General features: G+C 44.0%; 1 protein-coding gene across 2 annotated transcripts; it reads right to left on the bottom strand.

The window, feature by feature from the left end:
• Positions 1-939: 939 nt before the first annotated feature.
• On the bottom strand, positions 940-19936 carry Nrsn1 (neurensin 1). Of its 2 annotated transcripts, XM_042278306.2 has the most exons (4): positions 19742-19931; positions 17926-17993; positions 11690-11886; positions 940-2741 (listed from the first exon to the last, which is right to left on the bottom strand). In XM_042278306.2, exons 3-4 carry the CDS (start codon positions 11876-11878, stop codon positions 2343-2345), a joined length of 588 nt encoding a protein of 195 aa, XP_042134240.1. In that variant the 5' UTR covers positions 11879-11886; positions 17926-17993; positions 19742-19931; the 3' UTR covers positions 940-2342. The 2 variants fall into 2 exon arrangements, with proteins under 2 accessions (XP_042134240.1, XP_042134241.1); XM_042278307.2 differs by lacking the exon at positions 17926-17993 and having other exon boundaries at positions 19742-19936.
• Between the last annotated feature and the right edge of the window lie 6382 nt (positions 19937-26318).

The following is a 26318-nucleotide window of genomic DNA, read 5'->3' on the forward strand; positions in this document are numbered from 1 at the left end:
AAGCAGGGAAAGTCCATGTGATGGGGGTGGCTTAGTCAGTAGACCAGTGCTGACCCAAGGAATTCTACCCAGGCAGCCACATTCTCTAAACCTTCTGTCAACCACAAGATCTCATGCTCATATGATCTCCAGGCCAGATCTCATTTCTAATGCTCTTCAGACACCGTCGTCTCAAACTCTTATATCCTGTTTCCCTCTAGAGTTAGAGGCCCATGAAAGTCTCACAGTTTCCAAAGTTTGTGCCATAGGGAAGATGCAGTCAATGTAAACAGGCAGCTGGGACCAAAGCTCTCAGTCCATCCTCGGTTCGCTACAATCTAGGTGTATGACTAGCTTTAAGACAATCTTGTGTGTTGATATACACCCGCTGACAGCATATGGCTTGTGTCTTTACCCAATAGCTTCTGTCTTTCCCGCTGCCATTTGGTTTCAGTCTTCCCTCTGTGTTGCTCCATGACTCCTAATCTCTGCCTTGTGGTCTTTGGGGGTGCTTAGAGATGTCCACTTCTTTAGAGGTGGGGCTGAGCAGGGGTAGAGAACGTCAGGTGGCTGCTTAAGTTGTAACTTCTATTTTATTCATCGTGGCCTTTACGAAGGCGTTTATCTAAGAGATGAAGCTGCTTTTACTCTTGGGTCTATATGTTTCTAAGCTCCACCAACTATTAGCTTTCATTCCAGAGCCTAATAAAAGTCAAACTCATTCTCCAATGTTCATTGGTACCGAGATAGAAGCAAGCACCAGAAAGGTGTTCACCACAGATGTTTGGGGACCTTGTGTAAGGATTCAAAGAATGAAATTAAAGTGGCATTTCCATGTGAAGGTAGAGCGAGGGAGGAAACCAGAACAATTTCTCTACAATCTGGCGGATGAGCCCCACTGAGGATGCTGATTGCCCTGTGTGTTATGCTGCAGGGTGCAAAATAAACACCACACACAAAGACCACTAATTGCTTCGTTTATTCCTCCATTTAGTTAGGGAAACATCAGGGCTTATTCAGTCTCAGAATGGAAAAGTACATGTTGGAAAGAAAGAGCCATGTTGGGTGGATGACAGTGTGGTTCTGGTCCGGCCCATTCACATGTTTGGTTTACCCTTTAAAGGAAGAATATGTACACATATAACGACAAAGCTTTAAGGATCACAGCTGAGAGAATGACAGTCATACCTTTCCCTTTCCTCAGTCTAATCTACATTTGCAGATTAAATGGAAATGCGAGGGACAAGGGGCATGTGTTGGAGACCATGGGATTTGGGGCTCAGTTTCTCCAATTTGAGGATGAAAACCCTTTTTAAGGTTAACACCAGCCTAGGGCTTGTTATTTAAGGCTAGCTTACTCGTCTCTATGAATGCAAGGCAGCGTCATCCAGCCTCATGGGTTGGATATTTAAGGTAAATACTATAAAGTCTGCAGAGTCGGAGACTCCAGGAGTCCATTTCTGAAAAATACCCTCAACACAAGACCATCACAAATATCCACAGGAAAGAGACTTGGTGACACATGGCTGAAAAAAATTCCATATACTTGAGCAGGGAATGTTCTTAAAGCCTCGTATGTAAGTTGGGGAACTGAGGACTGGAGGACATTTATTTTTATTTATTTATTTATTTATTTATTTATTTATTTATTTATTTATTTCTGCAAAGTCAAATGGCAAAGTTAATGGCAGGAAGTCAAGCTTCCCAGCTGTTAATGCTGTCAGATACTGCATAAATATATACTTCTAATATTATTATTGTTGCTGGTTTTACCAAGATTCCCAAATTGGCAATTTTACCTCTTTAAGTGAAAAAAAATCTGGAGAAAACACAGTGATTTACCTAGAACACTGATAAATTTCTATTCATTCTTAAGACTTTTATGCTAAGATAGAGTTAAAAGTCTAACATCTGGATCAAAATCAGGAAACTGCATTTCTATGAACACATGATGATAATCCATACACAGAGATAGGCTTGGAAGACAGCACTACCCGGGGAGGATCAGAAAAACCAATTAGAAGATGAAGTAGATCACGTTGATGACTAGTGGGCTGGCCTATTCTGCTCAGTGCTTTCAACTAACACAGAAAATAGCACAATGTAGAGAGACCAGAGAAATTAGCTCCAGAGGGGCTGGGGGAACCAATCGGAAGCGGGTGCAGACTGACACATAACATTCACTGTCACTTGAACTAAGCCTGCGTGACCCTGTGTCCAGCCCCACATGGCTCTCGGGATAGGTCACTGCCAAATGCATGTCACTTCAAAAACTGGCTACCTTTTTTTTTTTTTTTTTTTTAATTATTTTTAAATGACGATGCATGTGAATCAGAGAGGGGTGGCCTGAGGTGGCAGCTATTTCAAGTGGCTGATAGAGGCTGCACATTCTGAACTCTGGACAAAGTGACTGGGATCTTGGTGTCTCCTGGGCCTGGAGCTTTAGTGATGGGCTGGGTATGGGCTTTAATGTCTGCGATGCGCTCTTTAAACTTCTGTTGAAGGAACTTTTCTTCTTTGGAATAGCTCTTGGCAAACACGGACATCAGCAGGCACCCTGCCATGGATGTGCCCCCAATGCAGAAGAGCACAGCCCCCGCTAGCTTGCACGTGTCCAGGGCACCGTTGAACTGCATGGCATGTGTGTCGACCACCATGAAATCAGCTTCACCAAAAGCTTCAATTTTGGGGGGCACAAGAAAGCCCACTGCCAGGACGGTTAGTCCGAGAATCACAAAGACAGTGCCTGAGATGAGTCCGACCTAGAGAGACAGGACAGAAGCACGAGACAGTGAGCAGCTGCCCCTTTCTGTTTCCATTCGGCCACAAGGGCACCACTCATTTCTTCAGAGTTCAGACTCTTCCCAGCCACCCTCACTCTGCACGAGAAAGAGACTTAATTGTATATTTAAAGTGGAAGGTGAGAGGGAACGCCCGCCAGAAAGCCTAGCCCCAAATCTCGCCTGCTTCCTACTTGTACAAGCTGAAGGAGCCTGCTTTGTTCACATGCCTCACTGGGTGTCGGGGAAGAGAGAAGCTGCCCTGATGCCCAGAGCTGGCCTGACTGACGCTGCCCCTTGATATCCCCAGAAGCTGACCTATCATAGGATGTTATGTCAAGTACAACACATCTCACAGAGTGCCAACTCAGACATGCTCAACCTGTGACCATGATGGGAGAAGACAAGACCAGGCCTCTACATGACTGTGTCACAGCTTTTACAAAACAGGGCCATCATGCAGACTGCTCCTCCCAGCCAGTAGGCCCATCCACTATTCCTTTTTCCAACCTGGTTGTCCTCTCCTGTAGTCTGCCTTCCTTATAGACAAGCTTCAGCAGAGACATGTCTAGACAATACGGAGTGTCCCACGGCTTCCGTGTCTCCTCCCAGAAGCCACCAACCAAAGCCACACCCTATTAACTCATTCTTTCTCACTCCCTCGTGCAGTGATTATCATTATCTTCACTGCAATGGGCGACAAACCCACATGCTCAACTGACAGACGTGGCCCTGGTGTTTGGGGCCTGAGAACACCCACAATCCTTATCAATGCTGATATCTTTCTAAAGTAAGGAGGGAAGGATCTATAGCCAGCAGGTAAAGATGTGGAGCCTCTAGAAGGTCAGTCCCTGGCAAAAAAAATAGACCCACCACAGAGACAGGGCCTGGCAGCCATCCAGGTGACCCCAGACCCATGCTCTGTTTCTTTTCACGTGTATGGAACTTGTGCAGATGTCAACAGGTTAGAGCAACAGATGGAAGGATAAACTGCTTTCTTAAGGGCAACACAGTTATGTTAGGCTCTCACTTATATAACCAAATGCCTGGCCAAAGAAACTTAAGTGAGGAAGGGTTTGTTTGAGCTCAAGGAGGCACAGTCCATCATAGTGTGGAAGCATGTCTGGAGCAGTTCCATGGCTGTGAAAGCACAGGGTGATGCTTGCTTGCATTTCATCAGGTCAGGAAGCATAGGTGGTCAGTGGGTGTGACAGCTAATCTTGGTTGTCAACTTGACTACATCTGGAATCAACTAAAACTCAAGCAGCTGAACAAGCCTGTGAGGGGTTTTCTTGATTGGATGGTCATTTAAGGTGGGAAGACACACCCTAAATCTGGGCCACGCCTTCTGGTGTCAGCCCACATGACAGGGTGTGGAAGAAGGAGGCTTCCCCTTTGTTGCCTGCTTCCTCTCACTCTCACTGACAAGCTCACCCAACCTATTGCTGAGGCATTCATGTGCTGTTACTAGAATCTATTTATTTGGCATTCCAAGGTAGACTGAAGACGAGCAGCTCTCTAGGAATCCTCTGGGACTCTAGCACCAGATTGAGACGGCTGAGACATCCAGCCTCGTGGACTGAACAACTACTGAATCCTTAGCTTTTTGGTCAGGAGACAGCCATGGCTAGACTACCCTGATCATAGCCTGTAAGCCACTCTAATACTGTCCCATATATCTGTATATCTTTATAGCTATATATCTATGTATTCATTCTATCAGTTCTGTTCCTTTAGAGAACTCTGATTGATACAGTTGATGTTCTCTTTTCCTTAAAGTCATTCTGGGACCCCAGTTCATGGGATGGTGCTTTCCATATTCATGGAGGAGCTGCCCTCAGTTAGTCCTCTGTGAAATTATCTTCACAGATATTCTAACAAAAGTTTCTCTAGTGTCCCAGGAGTTTCTTAATGTAACCAAATTGATAATGAAAAGTAATTAGCAAAGAGCAGAGGCAAAGTGATGTGCCACATGGTGATTAGAGCCCAGGAGGCATAGGTAGACTCACCTTGGGCTCCCATCCTGCAACTTGTACTGGAATCATAGAAGCAAAGTTACTTGAATGTTTGTATCACAATTTTCCATATTTATGGAATGACAAACAATTATAGTATCCACATTATGATACTGTGAAGATTAAATATGACTTTGTTCAAAAGCACTCCACTTTGTATTTGGTAAGTAACAAACTGTGAGTAGCTGTTATGTGGAAAAAAAAAACTTTGGTTAACAGTATTAAAACAGTTACTTATCAGTTGGAAAAAGGATTATGTAACACAGCTATCCATTTTTTAAACATCTTTTTTATTTTCTTCCATTCCTAATTGCTTTAAGTTGTAGTAAAGGGTCGGAAAAATAAACAAATATATAATGCTACCTAATCTTGGAATTTAAAGTATGTTTATTTAGCTGTTAAATTTTAGAGTTGATGCATTGATTGAGGGGGCATGGCTAACAGAAGGAAAACACCCTCATCAACCTGTGACCTTGGTAAGGTCATCACTGCTGTTCAGCATCAGGTGTGGTCCAGACACCATGCTAGATGCATGTGTGTTTAATACAGATGCTTACGCAAAACAGATTATTATTATAGTCACCATCGGAAGCTGCAGCCTATAAGGTCATATTTGGTAAGTAACAAACTCTGTGAGTAGCCTATTTCAAGCTTCTGTAGTTAGTATATCTGAACCCTGTGTGATCCCCCACTTTCCTTATGCCCACAATATGCTACCAATTGCTATTTTTCATATTCCCTGCCTATTATTTTAATTTCAAAAGAGTTTTATCCACTATATATGGACACATCTCCTTTAATATGATATGGTGAAGAAACTGAAAAACAAAATATGTCAGTGTGAGACTAAATAAAAACAGAGAAGTTATTCTGCATAGGATGCAAGTAATGTAGAAGAAATTGGGTTGTAAAATCATATTTTGGGTTGCTAAAAATGATGGTAAGTAAATTCACCTTCAGAGACTAGCCATTATTTATAACTCTTCAAAAATGACTCACATTGGAAAATTCTGGAAGCACAAACTAAACTAACTTAAATATCCACGGTGACTTGCTTTCCATGTCACTAAATTACCTCCCTCCTCAAGATCTGGTGCCAAAGCTCAGAAGCCAAGGGGCGCAAAGCTGTGGCTGCTTGGGTTTTGCATCTTCTGCAGAGCGCGGGCAGCAGCAGCCCTGTCTTTTCTGCCTTGCCTCGTCAAAGTTCATCCCCGAGCCCGAATTCCAGACAATGCTCTTGACTGGCAAACTCCAGCCTCTCGCCTATTGAAGTGGACCCCAGTGATGGATCTCAGCACAGCCTGCCTCTCTCAGCTGAGAGGTGTACAAGACAAAATCCACTCTGAGAATATCACTCACAGGCGAAAAGCAAACTGTGGCTTCCGCATGGAGGAAGTTCTGACCATTGTCAGACCTGGAGAGTGACCTGCCAGGCGGAGTCTCCTCTCTTTCCTTATCTCCATTAGAGTTTCATAGGAAGGAGGAGACAGTCACCACTGGGTGTCCGCAATCAATGCAAGTGTCATGGAACCTCCAAGTGGTGTGCCCAGAGAGGGACTGCGAACAGGGAACAACTTGGGACTATAGGCATGAAGGTCTGATGAAGCAATCATGAGGACGGTGCTTCTTAAATCCCCATGAGAATCTTGAAGGGGAGGGCAGGTGGAATGTATATCCTGATCCTGAGATTGTGTCAGAATACTGGAAGGAACTAAACTTTGGGGGATGATTCCATCAGGCATTATGTGGACTGTATCCAAACATAATAGTGAGTTGAAGCAGTCTTAGGTCTAAGGGAAAGATCAGCAAAGGGCATGGGCACACAAAGGTTATTTAAAGCTCTAAGAGAGCCCTGGAGTTTTGTTCAGTGCCGTGTGTGTGTGTGTGTGTGTGTGTGTGTGTGTGTGTGTGTGTGTGTGTGTCTGTGTGTACTGGAATGCTGCTGGAAAGGTTCCAATAGAGCATCCTCAGGATACAGGGTGGTGGGGTCAGTCTCAGCAGTGAATTTAAAGGACATCACTAGGTGATGATAAACTTCCACAGCAGCAGCAAGGTCAATGCCTAGGCTGTGACTCCTGATGTCTACCCAAGCTATGCAGAGCTCGTGGGAAACCCATTCCCTGCTGTAGCAAAGGAGAGTTGGCTAGGGAGGCAACCTTGGGTCCCGGAAATCAGCCAAAAATTGCTGTTCTTTTGACCAGCATCTCCTTCCTCGTTTTCCAGTGTGCTGGTGAAGTCTGAATTTGCGGTGTGTGCCAAGCTGGTAGGCAGAGCCAGTGAACAGCTTCTGTAGCACAGCTGCTCTGGCATAGAGGAGGCAATAATGACCGCTGGAGGCCAGAAGCAGCCAGGCAGAGAGGAACAGCCTGGGGGTGGGGGTGGATGGAGCTAGGCATTAAGGAGCCATCTGGGTGGAGATCATTCAAAGCTCATGGGGGAGTGAGGCCTAGATTTTGATCCTTCCCCTTCCCCGAGGATTGCTGTTGTTTTCTCTGTAAGCCCTGAGCTCTGAGTAGTGATTCTGCCCATGGCAGGGTCTTGCTCACCATTGCCTACCTACCCCAGCTAGATGCCAAGCTCTACAAAGTGAAGCCTGATATAGAACTTTGGCTTAGAGGCTTCTTCGGGTCTGACCCCATGCAGTATGCTTGGCATCCCTCCACCAGAATAATGGACTTGCCCATCAGCCCTTGCACCACACAGAGATTATCTCCTCTAGCACACAAGCAATAACTTCCATATTCAAATAGTATTTTAGTCCCCATGCTCAGTTCTTGGGGTCATTCCTGACCTTGACATCTAATCTCAGTCCTCTGTGATGCTCTGAAAATGGTGTTCTCTTAATGATCAAACCTCCCAAGTCACAACGACTATCACATATATTGGAAGTATGTGTTTATCTCAGATTATGAGATTCTTCTCAAATTGAAATACTGTCTATTTCTTTTCCCTCATTGTACTCAGTACACTATAAGGCCGTGGAGAAATTCCTATTGCATCCAAAGCTTTATGTGAGCTTTTGGATACATTTCCAGCTCACCTGTGACCCTTCTCTCGAAACCTGCAATCTGCAAACACTCCTGCTTGCTCTGTCGGGGTCCCAGCTATCTGCTGTGTTCTCTAACCCTCCACATTTGCAATGCACTTCTTTCTACCTTGGTGCCCTGCTTCTGCAGATGCACAGGGAGTCTCCACCAGGGTCAAGTTCTCTAGGCTGCTCTAGATACTCACTTCTTCCTGTCTCCCGAACTCTGTGCTCCCAATAGGTACCATTTCGATAAGAACAGTTAGCATTCTGGATTGTAATAACCTGTGTCTATGTCTCTGTTTAACTGTGAATTTCTATATCTTATTCAGAGGCAAAAATGGGTCCTATATAATCTATTGCACTTACCAGGTGGTCTAGTGTGTGGTGGACCAATAAATATTTGTGGAAAGAAAGAATGGCATTGAGACAGATGCCATGTATAAATGAGCAGGGAGGGCAGGGCACAGATTTCAACATGAGTCCATGTGATTGCACTCTCTGTTCTCATTAAGCCTCTCCAGTCTGCTCACTGCTCAGGAAGTCAAGGGCAGAGTGCTAGCTAACAAGGTACTTAGAGCACAGCTCCAAGGGACAGACTGGCTTGACTTCTACAATTTCACAGTGGAAGGAAAAGGGGTTGCTAGCAACTTGAACCATCTATAGTTGCAATTTGAAAACCAAGAGTAAAACATTAAGCAGGGTCTTGCTGGGTCATGTGTGCAATGGGGTCCTTTCTTTGTATTATTACAAAGTTCTTCCTGAGAACATTTCCACTCAGCCTGCTTTGGAAGTTCCCCAGAATAGCCAGCCTCTGCCCTGGGTAGAGCAAATGTCACCAAGACAGACTCCTTAGGCTGTGCAGGCTGACACCAGGCTTCCAGGTGAAGGATTTTATTGGAATGTAGCCTCAGAGAAACCTCAGCCTGTGTTTCTCTAAAACAGGCTTAACATAACAGGGAACAAGGAATTTGGACCTTGCTTGTGTAAGAATGAAAGGAAAATATTAAAATCCTATTGGAGCTGGTCATTTACTGTGAGTTCTTTATTTTCAGTCCACTGTTGCATATTGTTTAATGGATTTGCAGTTCCCAAATCACACTCCAGTGCCCTGGATGCACACAGATGCTTAAGTAGTCTTTATGTCAATGGCATTTAAAGATATTGGCAACATAAATATACTCCACTCATGCCTATACATACATCTATATGTATGGAGAGAAAGAGAGGAGGGAAGAGGAGAGGAGAGAAGAAAGGAGGAGAGAGTGGAGGGAGAGACCGTAGAGAAGAGTGAAACAATCACCTATACAAGGTGTAGCTGGATCAAACATGCATGTCATTGGTCCAGGCCAGTAAGGATTCATCTGAGCTGAGGTTTCCACAGAACAAGGATGCTGACTTGTTTAACTCTAATACAGATTCTGTGACAAAGGTATGATTTTGAATTAACACAAGTCTTGGGACATCCACACTAACAACTATGTTACCCAATGTGTAATTCACTAGATTTCCAGTTTTCTTTCCATTCCAGCACTTAGTATTCTAATTGGCATGAAGTAATGGTTGCTAACACAGCCAAACCTTATTGAACATACAGCAGCCATTGTCTTAAGCACTTTCTAAATACAGTCTCAAATTTCACAGTATTTACATGGTAAGTGAAGTGTCATTACTTAGAGTTACAGAGCTATGAAATGCAAGAGCATGAGCTTGAATTCATATGGCCTGAGACAAGACGCTATGTTCATATTCACTAGGCTAAACTGCCTCTTGTTATACTGTATTACCAATACATAGCAGTTTAAGTCAATGTCTGGGTCAAATGTGTGGGATCTTTCAGAAGTATGGAATGTTGGAGCTGGTGGAGACCCCAGGCATCCTTTGAGGTCAAATCTCAGAGACCTTCCCTAAATCTTCCTCCATTTCTTAAGCACTGGGGCATTCCAGTATCCCTTTCTCTTCTATGATCATTGCCTTTCCCCAGGTTGTTTCAGCTGGCATCTTCTGTGCATTCTACCTATGAATGACCTCAAATCCATGAGCTGAGACAATACATTGAAAAGGCCATGAGAGCTTTATCTCTGTTGGTGTAATAGTTACCTTCAGTGTGACACAGCCAAAGTCACACTCATGGTTTCCACCTGTCCCACTTCTTTACTAGATACCTCCATCTAAGGTCACAGCATCATCCAGAACATAAGACCAGGGCAAGGGCCTGAGATCTTGCTTGATGGCTTTTTATTAGCATATATTGACAGCCTGGCCCTCAAACTTAATGCTAGGCTAGACCATTTTAAAGCTTCGCTGGCACCTGCCTAATCTAAGCTGCCATGTCTCTTGTTTGGGTACTTTAATGGCTTCTGAATGCATCTAGGTTTGTGTGCCCTCTGATAACTTCTTTTCTGCTCAGTAGCCAGAAAGATCTTGATAACATATCAGTCAGCTTGTGTTATCCAGGCTTCTTCAGATGGAGTTCCCTGTTTCTTGAGGTAACAGCCCATGTCTTCACCATTGTCTACAAGACCCCACAGAGACCATCTGTGTTGTTATTTTTCTGAATTCAGTGTCTTCCTCTATCTAACTCTACTTCCAAAATGGACCTCTTCCCTCTTCCCAGGGGCTTTGGGGATGCTACATTCCCAGCTCCAAGTGGTATTCATCCTGAAAGCATCCTGGTCTGCTCCACCAGCCCATCTGAAGTTGCTCAGTTTTCATCTTTTCTGCAAACCTTTCTCCATCACTGCACCTCGATCCTTCTCTACCCCTGTACCTCTGTGCCCGCCTGCATTACCTCCTTCCTCTTACGTGAATAGCTGGTGTCACTTGGCATGCTGTTAGGGCTTTTAGGTGGGTACACCAGCATTCATTTCTCTCTTCTTCCTGACTACAGGTGCATGGGACTAGCTGCCTCAAGTTCCTGATACCTGGGGTGGATTGTAAGCTTCATGTGGGCAGGGAACCTTTTGTTTCGTGTTCATCATTTCCAGCACCTCAACCCAATCATTCTACAGATGCAGCCAGTGCTAAGTATCTTTTGAGGCACTGAATGCATTTTTCCAATGAGTCTCCTCACAGAGCCTCACGGTCCCCTATATGGTGAAGGCAGAGCTGGTTTATGACTATGGGGCCATGTTTCAACATTAATGCTTGCTCAATACCTAATGGCTTCTTTCTAGTAATTGTTCCAATGTGTCAACTGATACTAAGTTAGTTCTTTCTCTCAACACTGTGATAAAACCCTTGAAAGAAGCAGCTGAAGGGAGGGGGTGGGCTTTGGCTTGCAGTTTGAGGGAATACAGTCCATGATGGCTGGGCACCGCTTGGTTCCTGACTGTAGTGCAGGGGCTTGTCCCTCTGGACAATCAGGAAGCACAGAGCAGGTAGGAAGCCAGGAATGGGTGTAAATCTCCAGGCCCACCCTCCAGGGACCCACTTAGTTCAGCTAATCTCCACTTCTTATAAGTTTCACACACTCGCCAAAGAGCACCAGCATCTGGGGACCAAACATTCAAACACAGGAACCTGGGGGGGGGGGGACATTTCCCATTCAAACTATAACAGACACCTCTCCAGACTGTAATGGAGGCTGAAAGAACACAATGTTCTGCATATGAGTGGCTTCACAGGAAACGAGTGAAGTGGCCAGTTAATAACGATCGAGACTACTAATTGCCTGGCCTTTGACCCTACTTCTGTTTAACCAGCTCATCAAGTAATTATGTTGTATGTAGAGGCTTTCTTTGACCCAAAAATTTATAATCTCTTTTCCAAGGGAAGAACAATGCATTAAATGTTACCAGGACTGAGGCTCACACAGAGAACCTCTCAGTTCTCGGTAGCTCCAGTATTGTCCACTTCTGATATTTTTTTTCCATTATTCTTTTCCTCACCTTCCAGAATACTGAGCTCCACCTGTTAGGCGATCTCTGGATCTGGAAATCATCCTCATACTCCCAGATGGAGGCAGTGCAGTCCTCATAAAACTGATGCAGGTAGGACCGAACTCCATAGCGCTGGTACCCACCCTCGGGGTCAGCCTGGGCTTGCTTGGACCCACAGGTGTTGCTGCAAGAAGTCATCTTCCCAGCTGGAAAGACAGCATGCACAGAGATCAGCCCCATGGGCTAGTTCTTGAATTCCAGGATCAAAAGGCATATTAAAGACAAGAACCAGGCTGAGTCATACCAGACCAGCCTATTTAAATAGGCCAGCCCCCCCTTTTTTTTCTTAAGGGAAATGGCACCTTTAAAGACTCACCTAGTTTATCTGCCCTTCTCATCTGTTAAATGCAAACTCACCCCCAGTAATCACTGGCTAGAATTGGTTCTCCACAAACAGAGGGGATACAGTAGCTTCAGTCACTTCAATTATACAAAATACAAGGAAAAGGTGCATGAGAGATGGCAGCAGAGAAGCCTTGACAACAGATCTTGAATGTAGGAAATTTGTAGGCCGTCTCACTGGCCATGGTGGAATTTGTCTTGGGTCATCCTGGATTTTTAACCACATTCCTTTTTGGAATGCATACAGGATTCCTCTTAGTGGTTCCAACTTTGCATTCAGAGCTCATGTTGTAACTTCCTCTGATGTTTTAACTGATGGCTAAGTCACATGGAAGCTTTGATAGAAAGCTGTGGAGCAGCTAACATGCTTTATTAATCATGAGTGACTGGGCCATTAATTTACACCTCCCCAGTTCTAGCACTGTGTATTTCTGTGGCTATTTGTGGATATGTCTGTCCATGTATTTCGTGGTTATTTGTGGATATGTCTGTCCATGTATTTCGTGGTTATTTGTGGATATGTCTGTCCATGTATTTCCATGGTTATTTGTAGATACGTCTGTCCATGTAGGTATGAAAGTGTAATGCAGACAGTAGACCCTTTTACTATTTCCTACAAAGTGTCTAGTATAAATAAGACTTAAGAAAATTGAATAAAACTTGTATAAGTGAGCTGCCTAGGACACTACCTTTGCAAGATGGAAATTTAAGGTTGATTTTTGCCAATTGTTACTCTTGGAGATAAAAGTTTAAATGGATTTCATTAATAATTCATGTTATTTCTTTAAAAACAAAACTTTATTTAATGTGTTTGTGTGTTTTGTCTGCATGTATACCTGTGTACCATTTGCATGCCTGGTACCTGCTAAGGCCAGTAGAGGGTGTTGGGTCCCCTGGAACTGGAGTTACAGGTGGTTATGAGCCACCAAATGAACTGTGGTCCTATAGAAGGGCAGCCAGTGCTCTTAACCAAGAAGCCCAATGTTTTTGTTTATTCTTTTCAGTAAGAAATCACTGAGGGGCCATTGTTTTGGTGGGTGAGGGACTTCTCAGTTCTATATTCTTTGATTTTTCTGACCTCTGTATAAACAGATAAGTATTTAGCTAGAAATGGGAAATACTAGCATTTTCCAGTTTTTTAATAGATTATTTTCCTTGTTTGGACATAATCTGTGTATGACAAAATGAGACACAAAATTATTTTCTCACTGGGAAAATATTTTTCCAGGAAAGTCTAGGACTGTGCTATAATCTAGGTCAAGAAAGATGCATTAAGTGTTCTAATTGCTTCTCAAGGAACCAGCTAGTAATGTCCACAGGACAAAAACGTTCTCTATAGTTTTGCCAGATTCCTTTGTGATCACTTAGTTTGGTCGAATATTGCGATGGCTATCTTAATGGTGAAAGAATTTAGAATCACCATAGAAACAGAGTTCTAGGTATACCTGTGAACGGTTCTCTAGACTAGGTTAATTGAGATGGGAAGAATTACAATAAAGGCAAGTAGCACTATTCTGTGGGCTGAAGACCTGAACTCAACAATGGACTGAGCACTAACATTTGTCTCTCCTTTCTGAACATAGATGTCACATGACCAACTGCCTCAAGTTCCTGCTGCCATGATGGGCAATGCCCTAGAACTGTGGGCCGAAATAACCCCTTACTTGCACAGGTTGCTTTTGTCAGTATCTTGTCCCAGCATCTCATAAAGTAACCAATATAGACACATGGCGGTGTAAATTGAGAATAGTCCTATGGAACCAAGCAAAATCACAAGCACATCCCTTTATAAGCACTCCTGCCACAAATGGATTTGCTTTGAAAATACAGTCAAATCTGAGAAAATATGCTCCTGATGTCAGGAAAATGGCACAGGCATGTGGTATCCTTGGTCGATAGCCTCATCGTTCTAAATGCTGACCATCATTACTTTGAACACTTGTGTGCTTTCTTGGTTCAGGAACAACTCCCTCTAAAAAAGTCATTCAGGAGAACATGTCAAGAGAGGTAAAGATAAGCATTTAAAAAAAAAAACTTTTAGACATCCAGAGGGGTTTTATTTCACAACTCTCAAGGTTTTAGAAAGCATTTTGTTTGATGGATCAAAAGGATAGGTACCTATTTTTTTTTTTTTATGTCTTAAGTACTGGGATGATCTCTTCAGTACCTTCTACTTAATGCTTATACAATGAATGTGATTAATAAGAGCCTATTACCAGTGACACATAAGTAGAATAATTTTAGAGTTGCCTTCTTTTGAAGGCATTCTAATAAAAAGTTTTAGTCAACTGGAGATGGGGTTGGTATTACTAACTCTGCTTTGTCATTGAGGAAACTGAGGTACAGAAAAATCTTGCTAAAGGTTACACTGTGAGTCAGGAAGGAGACAAAAGATGACAGAGACTACAGTGTGCAGGAGCCTGGTCTGAATCATGACTGTGTAGTCAGAACCATCTCACCTAAATGTTTTATATAATCTCCAGGTCTCCTACAGAGCATTGGAGCCTTTAACAGGAAGGAAGAACAAAACCAGACACAAGAGGAATGACATGTCCCTATAGCAACAAGAAGTGCTGCTTCCCCCAGCTGCTGAAGTCCGTACTCTTGGGACCCAGCTCTGATGCTGAGCAGGGCCCTCAAACTCATTGCGGTCAGTCTCTGACCAGTCACTTCTAGAGTACTAGGCTAGTGTTTCTTGGTGAGACTCACTAGTTAAACTTTGCTAAAAAGAAAACAAAACAAAAACACCAATATGAGTCTTTAAAAAAAAAAAGGCTGAGGGACAAAGTGTCATGAAGCAATTATTTTGAGCCTCAGGGTGTGCATTCTGCTTCAAAGTGGATCATTAGTGATGCTGGATCCATTCCTGAAGAGGAATCTTGCTAGACCTTACTTCATCTTCCAAAAGCACAAAGCATGGACAGGAAGAGCATGGGCTGTGTCATGGTAGCCACACAGAACAGAGAATGGACTGACACTTGTTTCTGGTCATGAGATCACACTAAGCTTATTAACATCTCTGGGCTGTGGCTTCATCATCCTTACATTAAAATGCTTGGACCAGACTGAGGTTTTGTTTCTTCCAGAAGTGTTTCTCTAGGAGTTGTCAGCTGCACATCTTCAGAATGAGTCATTTACTTTTTGTTGGGCAAACAACTGAGGTTATTGATTCCCTGCTTGCTTGTGGACTGTCAGTCCCAAAAGTCCTTAATTCCAGTGTGCATGAAGTTTAGCTTAAGGGGAATGTAAGCCACTACCCAGACTATTTACTTGTGTCAAACTGAAGCAATACTTGTAGGCTGTTCATTTAGTGCACGACTTTAGTGTCATATATGTTGCCTTCAATAATAGCCTCTGAATATGGGGTGGGTAGCTGAGAAGATCCACACTGCTTCCTCAAGATACAACTAGTGGGGATTGATGTCTAGAGGAGAATGGCTATTTTGGAAAAGAGTTTTAAAATCTACCATGGTAGAGTGAAGGTTTGGGGCCTAAGAACCTCAACATTGTTATATAACTCAAGGGAAGTTAGGAAGTCAGAAGCTAGCTGTCTCCAGACAAGGAATGTTATAGTTATTTGGAATCTCCTCTGTTGATTGACACCTGTGGTGTTAGAAAAAGGATACACTAAGTCATGTTGTAAAGGGATTTTAAAGCTGGGCAATTATTAAGTGATATGCAATAAACTAGGACTGAGACAGGAACTCAAGGCGGGCAAAGGCCTTTGAACTTGAGTCAGTACTCCCTTACTGGGCAAGGCTCTGTTAGCTTGTATTAAATATCTGGATCAGCACCCACCAAAACAGTACTGTCACCATTATTTATGGCTATTATAAAGGGACAGGACCTTCGAGGTTTTCTTTCTTCTTCTTTTTTTTTTCTCCTTTTTTTTTTTTTTGTTGTTGTTGTTGTTGTTTTTTCAGACAGGGTTTCTCTGTGTAGCCTGGGCTGTCCTGGAACTCTATAGACTAGGCTGGCCTGCCTCTGCTTCCCAAGTGCTGGCATTCAAGGCATGTACCACCATGGCTGAGACCTGGCTGAGGCCCCTTTTCTTTAGAGAAATCTTTAATATCTAGGAGGTACAAGCATAGAAGCTGATAAGAGAACTTTCTAAAATTATATTTAAATGAGATACTGTTGGTATATAACTTGTAAATATGCTAGTGGATCCTCTGGTACCTCTTCCCCTTTTTGTTGGGGGAGGTCCAGGACTCTAGTCTAGGTTGGCATTGAATTAACGCTCTGTGTAGCTGAGACTGGCCTTGAACTTCTGATCTTCTTGCCTCCACATCAGGAGTGCTGGCATTGCAGGTATGTACCACCATGCCTGGTTTGTGCAGGGCTGAGTATCATCAGATCAGGGCCTTGTGCATGGGAGGCAAACATTCTAGCAACTGAGTTATTCCCCTAGTCTGGAATCACAACAGAATCCAGGCACTATCCCATCTGTGTGTGGCTGTTTGCTCACCTTTGAAGAGGGCTTTGTTTGCATTCTCCCTGAAGGACCTTGTAGTTACTGACAAATGAGGACTATCCACAGCTTTCTTCTTCCCATTATTTGTCTTCAACAAAATAGCATTCATGTGCAGCATTTACAGTAAATGAGAGCACAAATGCTGAGAACTGCCCCCTGGCTAGACAGACAGATCCCCATGGACAGTGCTGTGGATATGCAGACCAATGGACTGCAGTATAAATTGTTGGGAATTTTAATTTTGGGCTAATAAGTACAGTTACTTTCATTCTATTCTAAAAGTGCTCACAGTCAGGGAAATAGAAATAAGTTTTTGTGCCTCCTGCAACTCTGAGGACATCACAGACATCACATTGTTTATCTTCATGGTCTCCTTGAGAGAAGGGAGGCAGCAAATTGAGGCACAAAGTGGATGAGTGTTTTCCCATGGCTCTGTGTGTGAGTCACTGTGGGCCAGGCTCAGGCCCTGTTCTCTTTATTCACTTTGAAATAACCCTCAATTTTTCATACTATTTTCTCTCCCTCAAAATGATGCTGAGCTAATGAGAGTGACAATCCCATTAGAGTCACTTTCCACAGGGCCAGCACTACAAGACACAAGGTATAGACACAGGCCATTGAGAACACTTACCCAGAACCAAACCCAAAAGGTCTCTTCCCTTAAAAGACTCTATGAGATTCACAGTGCACACAGGAAGTCATGAAAGCCACTAAGAGCTTTGCCACTTTGAAATTAAATTGCATTCTTAAATTACATCAGCATGATCATAAAACTTGAAATGTGTTTTTAACCAATGGATCAGTTCAGAGATACTTTATCTTTTTGGAATAATCACAGAGATCATAGTTTTATATAATGAGGTCTTTTTATACCCTCCATGTCTGTGCACTGTCAGTCACTTTTAAACTTTAGAAAAGAGGAATTTTAGTGTATAATTAGCTTACTCATTATCAATTGCCTGAATCCTTCAAGCTATGTATCTATATGGTTATTTATCTCTACTTATACATCCATCTATTACTTACACATCTATCTATCATCTATTATCTATCCTCTATCCATTTATCTATCAATCCATATATCATTTGTCTACCTATCTATATCATGTATCTATCTATCTATCTATCTATCTATCTATCTATCTATCTATCTATCTATCTATCTACCTATCTATCATCTATCTATCAATTTATCTATCTCTACCCATATATATACATATACACATATCTACATATATATATATATTAATAAGGCATGCAAAACTTAAAACCAAGATAAGCATCCTTATTCTCCTTTTAAACTTCTTCCTTAACTACATTCAGGGCACAGGTGCTTATGAATCCACATGTGACAAAAGCTGACTCTTACCTCAATGTTCTCCTTGTCCTCTGCCTGTTTATTCTTTCACTTTTCTTTTAAAATTTCATCCTTCAATTCTAGTGCAGAAAAGAAAACAACAACTCTGCAGATATGACCCGGAGCAAAATAAAAGTTTTACAAGCTACTCACAAAACCATTGACCAAGAACTTCTTGTGAAAGAACAGGAATGGCTTCCCTTTAAAAACAAAACAAAGCAAACAAGCGAAACAAACTCAAAAGTTTAACTGACATTCTAAAACTTTCCAATGGACTCTGGTGATAATTTTTGGAGTGAACGAGGTGACATAAACCCATGAGCTTTGTGAAACCCAGAACACCATATAGGTGCTGTTTTTGTTTTGGCATCATTGTTTGCCATGAAGTTGATAACATCAACTCAACTGGGCTGCTTATATCCCACGTAATCTAAATGAAAGATGATTTGTTTCCTAGACATCCCAGAATTTCTCTGCAAAATAAATGAGCTTTACAATCCCCATGTCTTCTGACAAGCTGACATGCATCATACCCTCAGCAAATCTCTTTGGACAATCTACTCATCGTGTTAGTTTAACTTCCACATCCGTTCTCTTCCTATCATGATCAGTTTATTCTCCAGCTGCTCAAGAGAAGCAGGTGCCCGTGCAAAATTCAATTAAGTGACTGCTGCCAGCTACTGAGCTATTGGTTTCCTGCATTACTCTAGTCTTGTGAAATTAAAAAAAAGAAAAGGACAAAAACTAGGGCCATACCACCCAGAAGGCCATGAGAAATCCTCTGTTAAACAGATTCCCCCGTGCATTTGAAGGAGAAACCAAAGGTTGGGGGGAGGTGGGTAAGTCCAGAAAAGGCCTAAAAAACTGTCTTCAGCATTTCCAGGGTCAATCTATAATGGAGAACAGCTGTACCATCATCCAGATCCATTTCCTTGCTCCCGAAGTTTGGGTGGTATGTGAGCCAACATTAAAATCCAAAACATTAAATTGAATTAACAAAAGAAAACAAGTCAGCTAAAAGCAACAACCTCACTATCTTCTTCTTCCTCCTAGGGTCCCCTCTTTCCCTCTCCTGGTTCCGGTCTCTGTCTGTCTCCCTCAGCAGTGTCCTTTCTCCTCACCAGCCACCTTTCTGGTTGTGTCTGAAGGAACTGATGGTAGATAGAATTCTCCACCAAAGGTGCGGGCCTGTCCTGAGCCCAGAGAGCTCTCCAAGGTCCTGAAAACATTAGTGCCACAGAGCCAGGAACCAGTTCAGCCAATACTCGGTGTTCCAACTCCAGCTGGTTTGTGAGATCACCAGCCTTGGTCTGACCTCCACCCACGTGTCCCTATCTAATAACGAAAAGGAGTAGGTCCTGAAATCATATCAGAAGATCTTTAGACATGGCCAAGGAGTCTGGAGAGCCGGTGATGTTGTTGCCAGTAGAGGGGGGTCAGCTTAGCCTGGAAAAGAAATCTGAGAAGCCTCGCAAACTCTAAATAAACCTATTTTATCCTTACTGAAAATACAACTTTCTTGTCTTACAGGAAGGAAACTCTTTTAAGTTTTTAGCTGTACAACCCCCAAATTCTTACATAACATAGACCCCAAACCCCCAAAGCATGAAGTTGGTTGTCTCAAATTGCTACGTTTTTGTGTGTTTTAATATGCATGATTTTTGTGAATAAGGAAGGAGGAAGAGGGGAAGAGTGGGCTAGAGGGAGAGAGGGAAAGACTGATTGATAGAGATTTGTGTGTGAGGAGGGCGGGGGGGAAAGAGAAAGGGAAGGAGGGCGAGGTGAAGAGAGAGCCCTAGAACAGCCCTCAGCCCTCCCGCGGCTTTACCTGTTCCTCCAATCCCCGACCCGTGGAGCAAGTGCAGCCGACCTAGCCGCAGATCTCTCGCCGGGGTCCCATCGCCACCGCCGCCGCCACCGGCGTCGCCGCTCCCGCCTCTCCAAGCTCAGCTGCGCGTGATTGACAGCGCCGGCGGCCCACGTGCCCGCGCAGCCCAGACGCGCGCATCCGCGAGTAGGGGCCGGGTCTGCGCAGCGCGGGCGGGCCGCGGGCCGGTGGGAAGGGCCGACCCTGGAGCACCGCCCCTTCCTGCGGGTGGAGGCTCCTTGTCCCCACCCTGGCTGGGCGGGATGCCCGCTCTGCTCTAGTCTCTCATCTCTCCTTGCTTTCTTTTCTGGCTCCAGCTGAATTCTGTCTCAAAAGACTTGAAACTTCCAAGGACTGGGAGTTGAACCCTGGGCCATGAGCTTGTGCTCTGTCCTTTATTTTTGTACATGTTGGCCTTGAACCTACTCACGCCCACTGGGGCTTGAACTTTTGACCTTACTACTTCGACCTCTCAATTAGTTGGGAGGACAAGCTGCACCAAGTCTAGTTTTTTTTTTAAAATTCGATTTTAAAAAAGTAAATAGAGCAAGCGGTGGTGGCCCACACCTTTAATCTCACCCAGCACTTGGGAGGCAGAGGCTGGCAGATGTCTGTGAGTTTGAGGCCAGCCTGATCTACAGAGTGAGTTCCAGGACAGCCAGGGATACATAGAGAGTCCCTGTCTCAAACGATAGCAGCAGCAACAACAACAGACAAAGAACAATAAATAATAATAAATAAAGTGAACAGAGAGACAGAGAGGCAGGCAAGTTCAATGTCTTGTTTCTTCCACTCCCCCTCATTTGAGATCCAGACAGGTCTCTGTTCTCTGTTGTCCTTGAAGAGGCAGGAAGAGAGCAGCTGGTCTGGGCTGTCAGCATTGCCCAACAGCCAGTACCTTCCCTCGGCTACATCCAGGTATTTCAGCTCCTCACTTTGCCCTTGACTCTGACATCAGGACATCTAAATATAGGAGAGGAAGACATATCAGAATAATGAACTAAATGATAATGTTCAAGAGATGCAAACGAATGCTTGAAGGCAAGAACACCAATTAAATGACCCGTGAGTGCCTCAGAAAGGGTGTGTTGGTGTGTACACTGTAGTATATAACGACAATAACAGACAGCTGTTTCAGGGACTTCATGCTGACCACTGGCAAGTGATACGTAATTAGAAAGATGATATAATATTAATATTTATATACATAGGCTAGGAATAATAATAAAATGATATATTTACCCAGTCCCTTATTTGTTAGGCATCGCTTTACCCACACTATGTGTATGTTCATCTTATATGTAAGAAATCTTTACTGTCTGCGGCAGTCTTCTATGGTGCGTCCTCCCTGTAACCTCAGTTCAACAGGTGAGGAGGCTGAGGTAAGAGAAATGTGTTCACATGATGACACAGACTCATAATTGCTTGCCACAAGTCATACCATCACTGCTGGAGTGAAGTGAAATAGCACTGTCGGGTCCTGTGTTTGAACACTTGGTCCTTAGCTGGGGCAGTGTTGAAGGGCAGGTAGAACCTTTAAGAGGTGGAGCCTCCTTGGAGGAAGTTGGCTAAGGCTTGAGATTTATTTGTTTTGTTTTGAGACAGGGTTTCCATGTGTAGTCCTGGCCATCCTGGAACTCAGTATGCAGACCAGACTGGCTTTGAACTCATAGAGATCCATCTACCTCTGCTGGATTCAATGCATGCACCACCACTTCCAGCTTGAGGGTTTTATTTTAACACACTTTTTTTTTAAATTGTTGAAAGTTCCAAACATTTATAGAATGTGTGTTGATCATTTCTATCTACCATTACTCCCTCCAACTCTTCATGGTAACCCCCATTTCACCTCCTTCCTGACTCCAGGTCTTCTTGTTTTGTTAATGTTATTGTTACTAATAACTTGAGTACAGTTGGTGCTGCCCTCATGCCCATGGGTGTGTGGTCATCCAGTAGGTCATGTGCAACCTACCAGTGGTCATATCTCCAAAGGAGAGTGACTCTCCTTCACTCAGCCGCTAATTAACTGCCAATAGCTCCCCTGATAGAGATGAAGTCTTGAGGCCTTTCACCTATGCTTGAATTTTGCCTGGTGAGGTGTTATGCAGGTCTTCTGCAGGTAACCCCAGCTGCTGTGGGGAGATGCTTGTAACAGCCATGCCATGTACAGAAGCCAGGGTTTCCCAGCTCTTCTTCTCATCTGCTGGCCCTCCTCTTGCATTCTGCATCCTTTCCCATGAAGATTCCAGAGCCTGGGATGGTAGGAGGTTCATATGGATGACCCATCCATAGCTGGACACCCCAAAATTATTTAGACCCAGCACTCTGACCAGTTATGTGTGAGTCATTGCCTTAACCATAAACCACTGCAAAAAGAAGTTTGTCTGACCAGAGTTGAGAGCACCACAATATCATCCCTGGGCCTGTGACTTCTGCCACCTGAGCTCAGGCCAGAGGCTTTATAGTCCTAATCCACTTCCTGTCTGCTCTGTTTCTTATTCTGTCAAGATGTGGAGAAGGGGCCCAGGTACACACGCCTGCCAAGTGGAGCTGCCTGCCCCAGGCCTTCCCTGCTGTGGTGGACTGAGTCTCTTAAACTGTGAGCCAGAACAATGCCTTTCCTGAAGTTGCTTTTGGTATGGTATCTGGCCAGAGCATAAGAAAATAATTAAGCTACCGAAGGGAGGCAGGGGTAGACTTCACTTTGCAAAGTGATTTCCTGCCTAGAGAAGGTCAAGATTATATGTGTTATCTTGCTTATTTCCTTAGCTCTGTGGAGGTTTCAGGGAAAAAGCCCCAGACACACTCTATTCTGAAAATAGAGTGGCCCCTCTAGAATCAATGCTGAACAAGTGCTTAGGGAGGATCGAGAAGGCGGGACATGTCTGTCTTTGTTCCCTTTGTTCAGACCTACACCTCCTGTGCTCTCCAGCTTGCACCTGATTTCCTTTTCCAGTCCCAGTCAGCAAGAGGAGTTCACCTTGCAGGATCTCAGGGCTGCAGCAGCCTAGCTTCCTTTCCTCCTATTTCCTGTGTGGATCTGATGAGCACTTGTTCTTATATGAGAGCATGGCTATGCATGTTGTCACATCCTTGAAGGGCCCTAAGAATCAGCACATCTACAAAACTCTGAGTCTTAGTTAGGGTTTTTACTGCTGTAAAGAGACACCATGATCACAGCAGCTCTTACAAGGAAAGCATTTAGTTGGGGTGGCTCACAGTTTCAGAGGTTCAGTCCATTATCTTCATGATAGGGAGTGTGGTGGTGTGTGCAGGCAGATGTGGCGCTGGCTACATCATGATCAGAAGGTGACAGGAAGCTGACTGAGACATTGGGTGGTATCCTGAGCACTGGAGACCTTAAAGCCCACCCCCACAGTGACACACTTCCTCCAAGGCCATACCCACCCCCACAAAGTCACACCTCCTAATAGTGCCACTCCCTATGAAATTATGGGGGCCAATTAATTACATTCAAGCTACCACATTCCATCTCTGATGTGCTTTTCTTCTGGGCTTCTAGAATGATGATAGAGCTGACTTCCTGCTTGTCCACCAGGCTGATGTTTGGCGATTTCCCTGATTTCCTTTGGAAAGCATCTCTTGGTTCAGAAAGGTAGGCTCATTGTGACCTAAAACTGAATAGACCTGAATTTAGGTTCTGGGTCTACTGCTTCCTTCCTGTTTAACTTTGGTCTTCACTGCTCTGCACACTGTTATTCTCATCTGTAGAAAGTTTACAGAAATACCTACTCCATAGGGCGGTTATAAGAATGAAACGAGATGGTGTCTATAAGGCATTGATCACAAGGCAAGCAAGCAGTAAATTATAGCCATCATTATATTATTAATATTATTTAACTGTTATTTAGATAAGTGTTTTGGGAGCCTGTGACTATCAGCTTGGAGTCTTGAGCCTTCCAGGCTCCCAGCCTCTTCATTTGCTTATATCGTCATTTGCAAGCTCCATTTCTAACTTGGGCAGTCTCTATCCCTGGAGCCTGGAGGTAAAGCATCTTCTACTAGGACATCAGCCTTTGAAACCTGGAGTTAGCTGAATAAGTGAGATGAAGCAGCAGATGGCAGACAACACCAAGATGCCCTTGGTGTGTAAGGTTACTCTGTACCGGTGGTAGATTCTACTCTGTCACTTTTCAGACATCAGGGAACAAAGATGATTACTTTGAGGCAACTAAGTTTTGATTTAGAGCATAACTCAGCAGTTTCCCTAGGTTACATTTTTTTTTTCATTTAACAGGGGAAGTGCTTATTAATTCATTATTCAGCATGCGTTTGTTGAATATCTGCCATTTAGAGCTTAAAGGGCGAGACACAAACAGGAGAATGATGAAAAGTCAGAGAGAAGAGGGGTCAGGAGAGGTTGTAGCTTCCTGGGCAGTTCTCCAGAAGGGAAGCGTGGGCTGTAGCCTCAAGCTGCCTTTCTAACCTCCCATCTCGTGACTCTCCTTCTATGTCCATTGCTCACCACGGTGGACAGTTGGTGTTGTTTGTACATCTGACACTATCTTCATTCCTGACATCGGCTCACCATTCCTTGCCTGGCATCCCTGACAGCTCATTATTCTTCCTGTAGTCCCACACCTGGCACCTGTGCAACCAGGTCTTCCTTAACGCACTCATAGATCGCCCCTCCCTCCGCACACACACCTTGTATTTGAGAATGACTTTTCAATCCATGTGCCCTCCTATATTAGGCTTTTACACATTATAATGAAAGGATTTGCCTCCAGCTCACCTCATCTATACATAGACTAGCACATTGCTTTAGTATAGATCATGCATTTTGAGTCATGCATACATTAGTAAATGAATGACAGGAGTCTGAAGTTGGATTTGACAGCCAGATGGCTAGAGAACCTTGACAACCTCAGGAATGAAAAACACAAGGTTCAGTGTGTGCCCTCAGGGCTGAATCTTGTTCCTGGGATCCAGAGTCTGTAGGACAAAGAGGGGCAGTGTTCTAGAAGTGCCCTGTTTTGATCCTCATGCAGCTGATGAGAGGCAATGTCACCAGTCACTGGGCCCTTCGGTGGTGACCTTCTCTGTTGCTGTGGCCTGGTCAGACTCGGCTCACCCGACTGTGCAGCCTGTCCAAGCTGAGGCCAGGATGTTCTTCTTCAAGGTTTGTGATTAGTATGCTCTGCATGTTCTCAGGGAGAACAGATGTCTGCTTGCTTTTTTTCTGCTTAATGATGATGGCGGGTTCTCAATGATCAAGATCCAATTTCACATTTTCTCAATTGCTGTGGCTAAGAAATTTTGTTTGCCCAGATCTGAGGCCTAGCCTTCATCTCACAGGGAAGCTTTGTGTTGCAGAAGAACACGTGATGTGCTGGAGGAGTAGAAGACCAGGCTGGTGGCACACTTAGCTTTGATGATGTGGCGCATCAAGCTGCAGAGCACTGAAGTACTGATGTTGTAAATCCATTGCTGTATGTGAGCATCTGGCATACAGAACAGTTTCTTTTCATATGTTTCTCTTTAGAAGAGGCATATGTTAACTGCTAGTGTAGTTATTAGTGACCCAACCAGACCTTTGCCTGTAACACAGTGAATTGGAAACAAAACAGGTTGAGAAAGTGAAAAGTCACCTCAGGGTCTCAAAATGGTCCATCTCCACTGTTTGGTTTTTGTCTTTTTGAGGAAGGGTCTTACTGTAGTTCAGACTAGCCTAGAACTCACTGTGTAGTTCAGGCTGGCCTTGAACTTACAGCAATCCTCCTGCCTTAGACTCTCAAGTGCTTAGACCACAGGACTGTTGCCTTTACACCTGGCTGCCAGGAGTCTCTGAAAAGGCACAGAGAAATGTCACCAATAGTTTCATTTTGCTTTCAGATCTGAAATAACCGATTCCTGGGGCTGCCTCATGGCACTGCTGTAGCAGTCTGACACATTGTATCTGTCTTCTGTTGCTTCACTGTACACAATCCCAAAATACATGGCTCCCAGGTTCCCATGGGATTCTGTTAACCACCCCAGCGTGGGCTTCCAGAGCCTGCGGCAGAGGGCTCTAGAATGACCAGTCGGTTCCACACTGAGGATTACGATGGCTCCTCTTCATTGTCAACTTGACTGGATTTGTAGGCACCTAGGAGACACACCTCTGGATGTGTCTATGAAGGAAGGTATTTCCAGACAAGTCTAACTGAAATGGGAATGTGCACACTAAATATAGGCAGCGATATCCTGTGGCTTTGTGTCCTGGACTGAATATACAGGTGACAGTGAGCTGACCAGCACATTCATCTTTCTCTGCCTCCTGACTTCAGATGTAATGTGACCAGCTACTTTACACCTCTGCCACCATAACCCTCCTTCCACGACAAGGATTACACCCTCACATTGTGACCAGAAGTAACCCCTCCTTCCTTAAGTTGCTTCGCCTGGTATTTTGTCAAGACAGTGAGAAAAGGAACCAGGACAGGGCTTAACACTCTGCAGTTGCCATCTTGAAAGTTTTCAAAACTGTCTCTCGGAATTTGTGTTTGTGAAAAGTATCTAATGGTAAAATCGATCC

The sequence above is a fragment of the Peromyscus maniculatus genome, chromosome 5, assembly GCF_049852395.1.
Source record: "Peromyscus maniculatus bairdii isolate BWxNUB_F1_BW_parent chromosome 5, HU_Pman_BW_mat_3.1, whole genome shotgun sequence".
In the NCBI taxonomy this organism is placed as follows: Eukaryota; Metazoa; Chordata; class Mammalia; order Rodentia; family Cricetidae; genus Peromyscus; species Peromyscus maniculatus.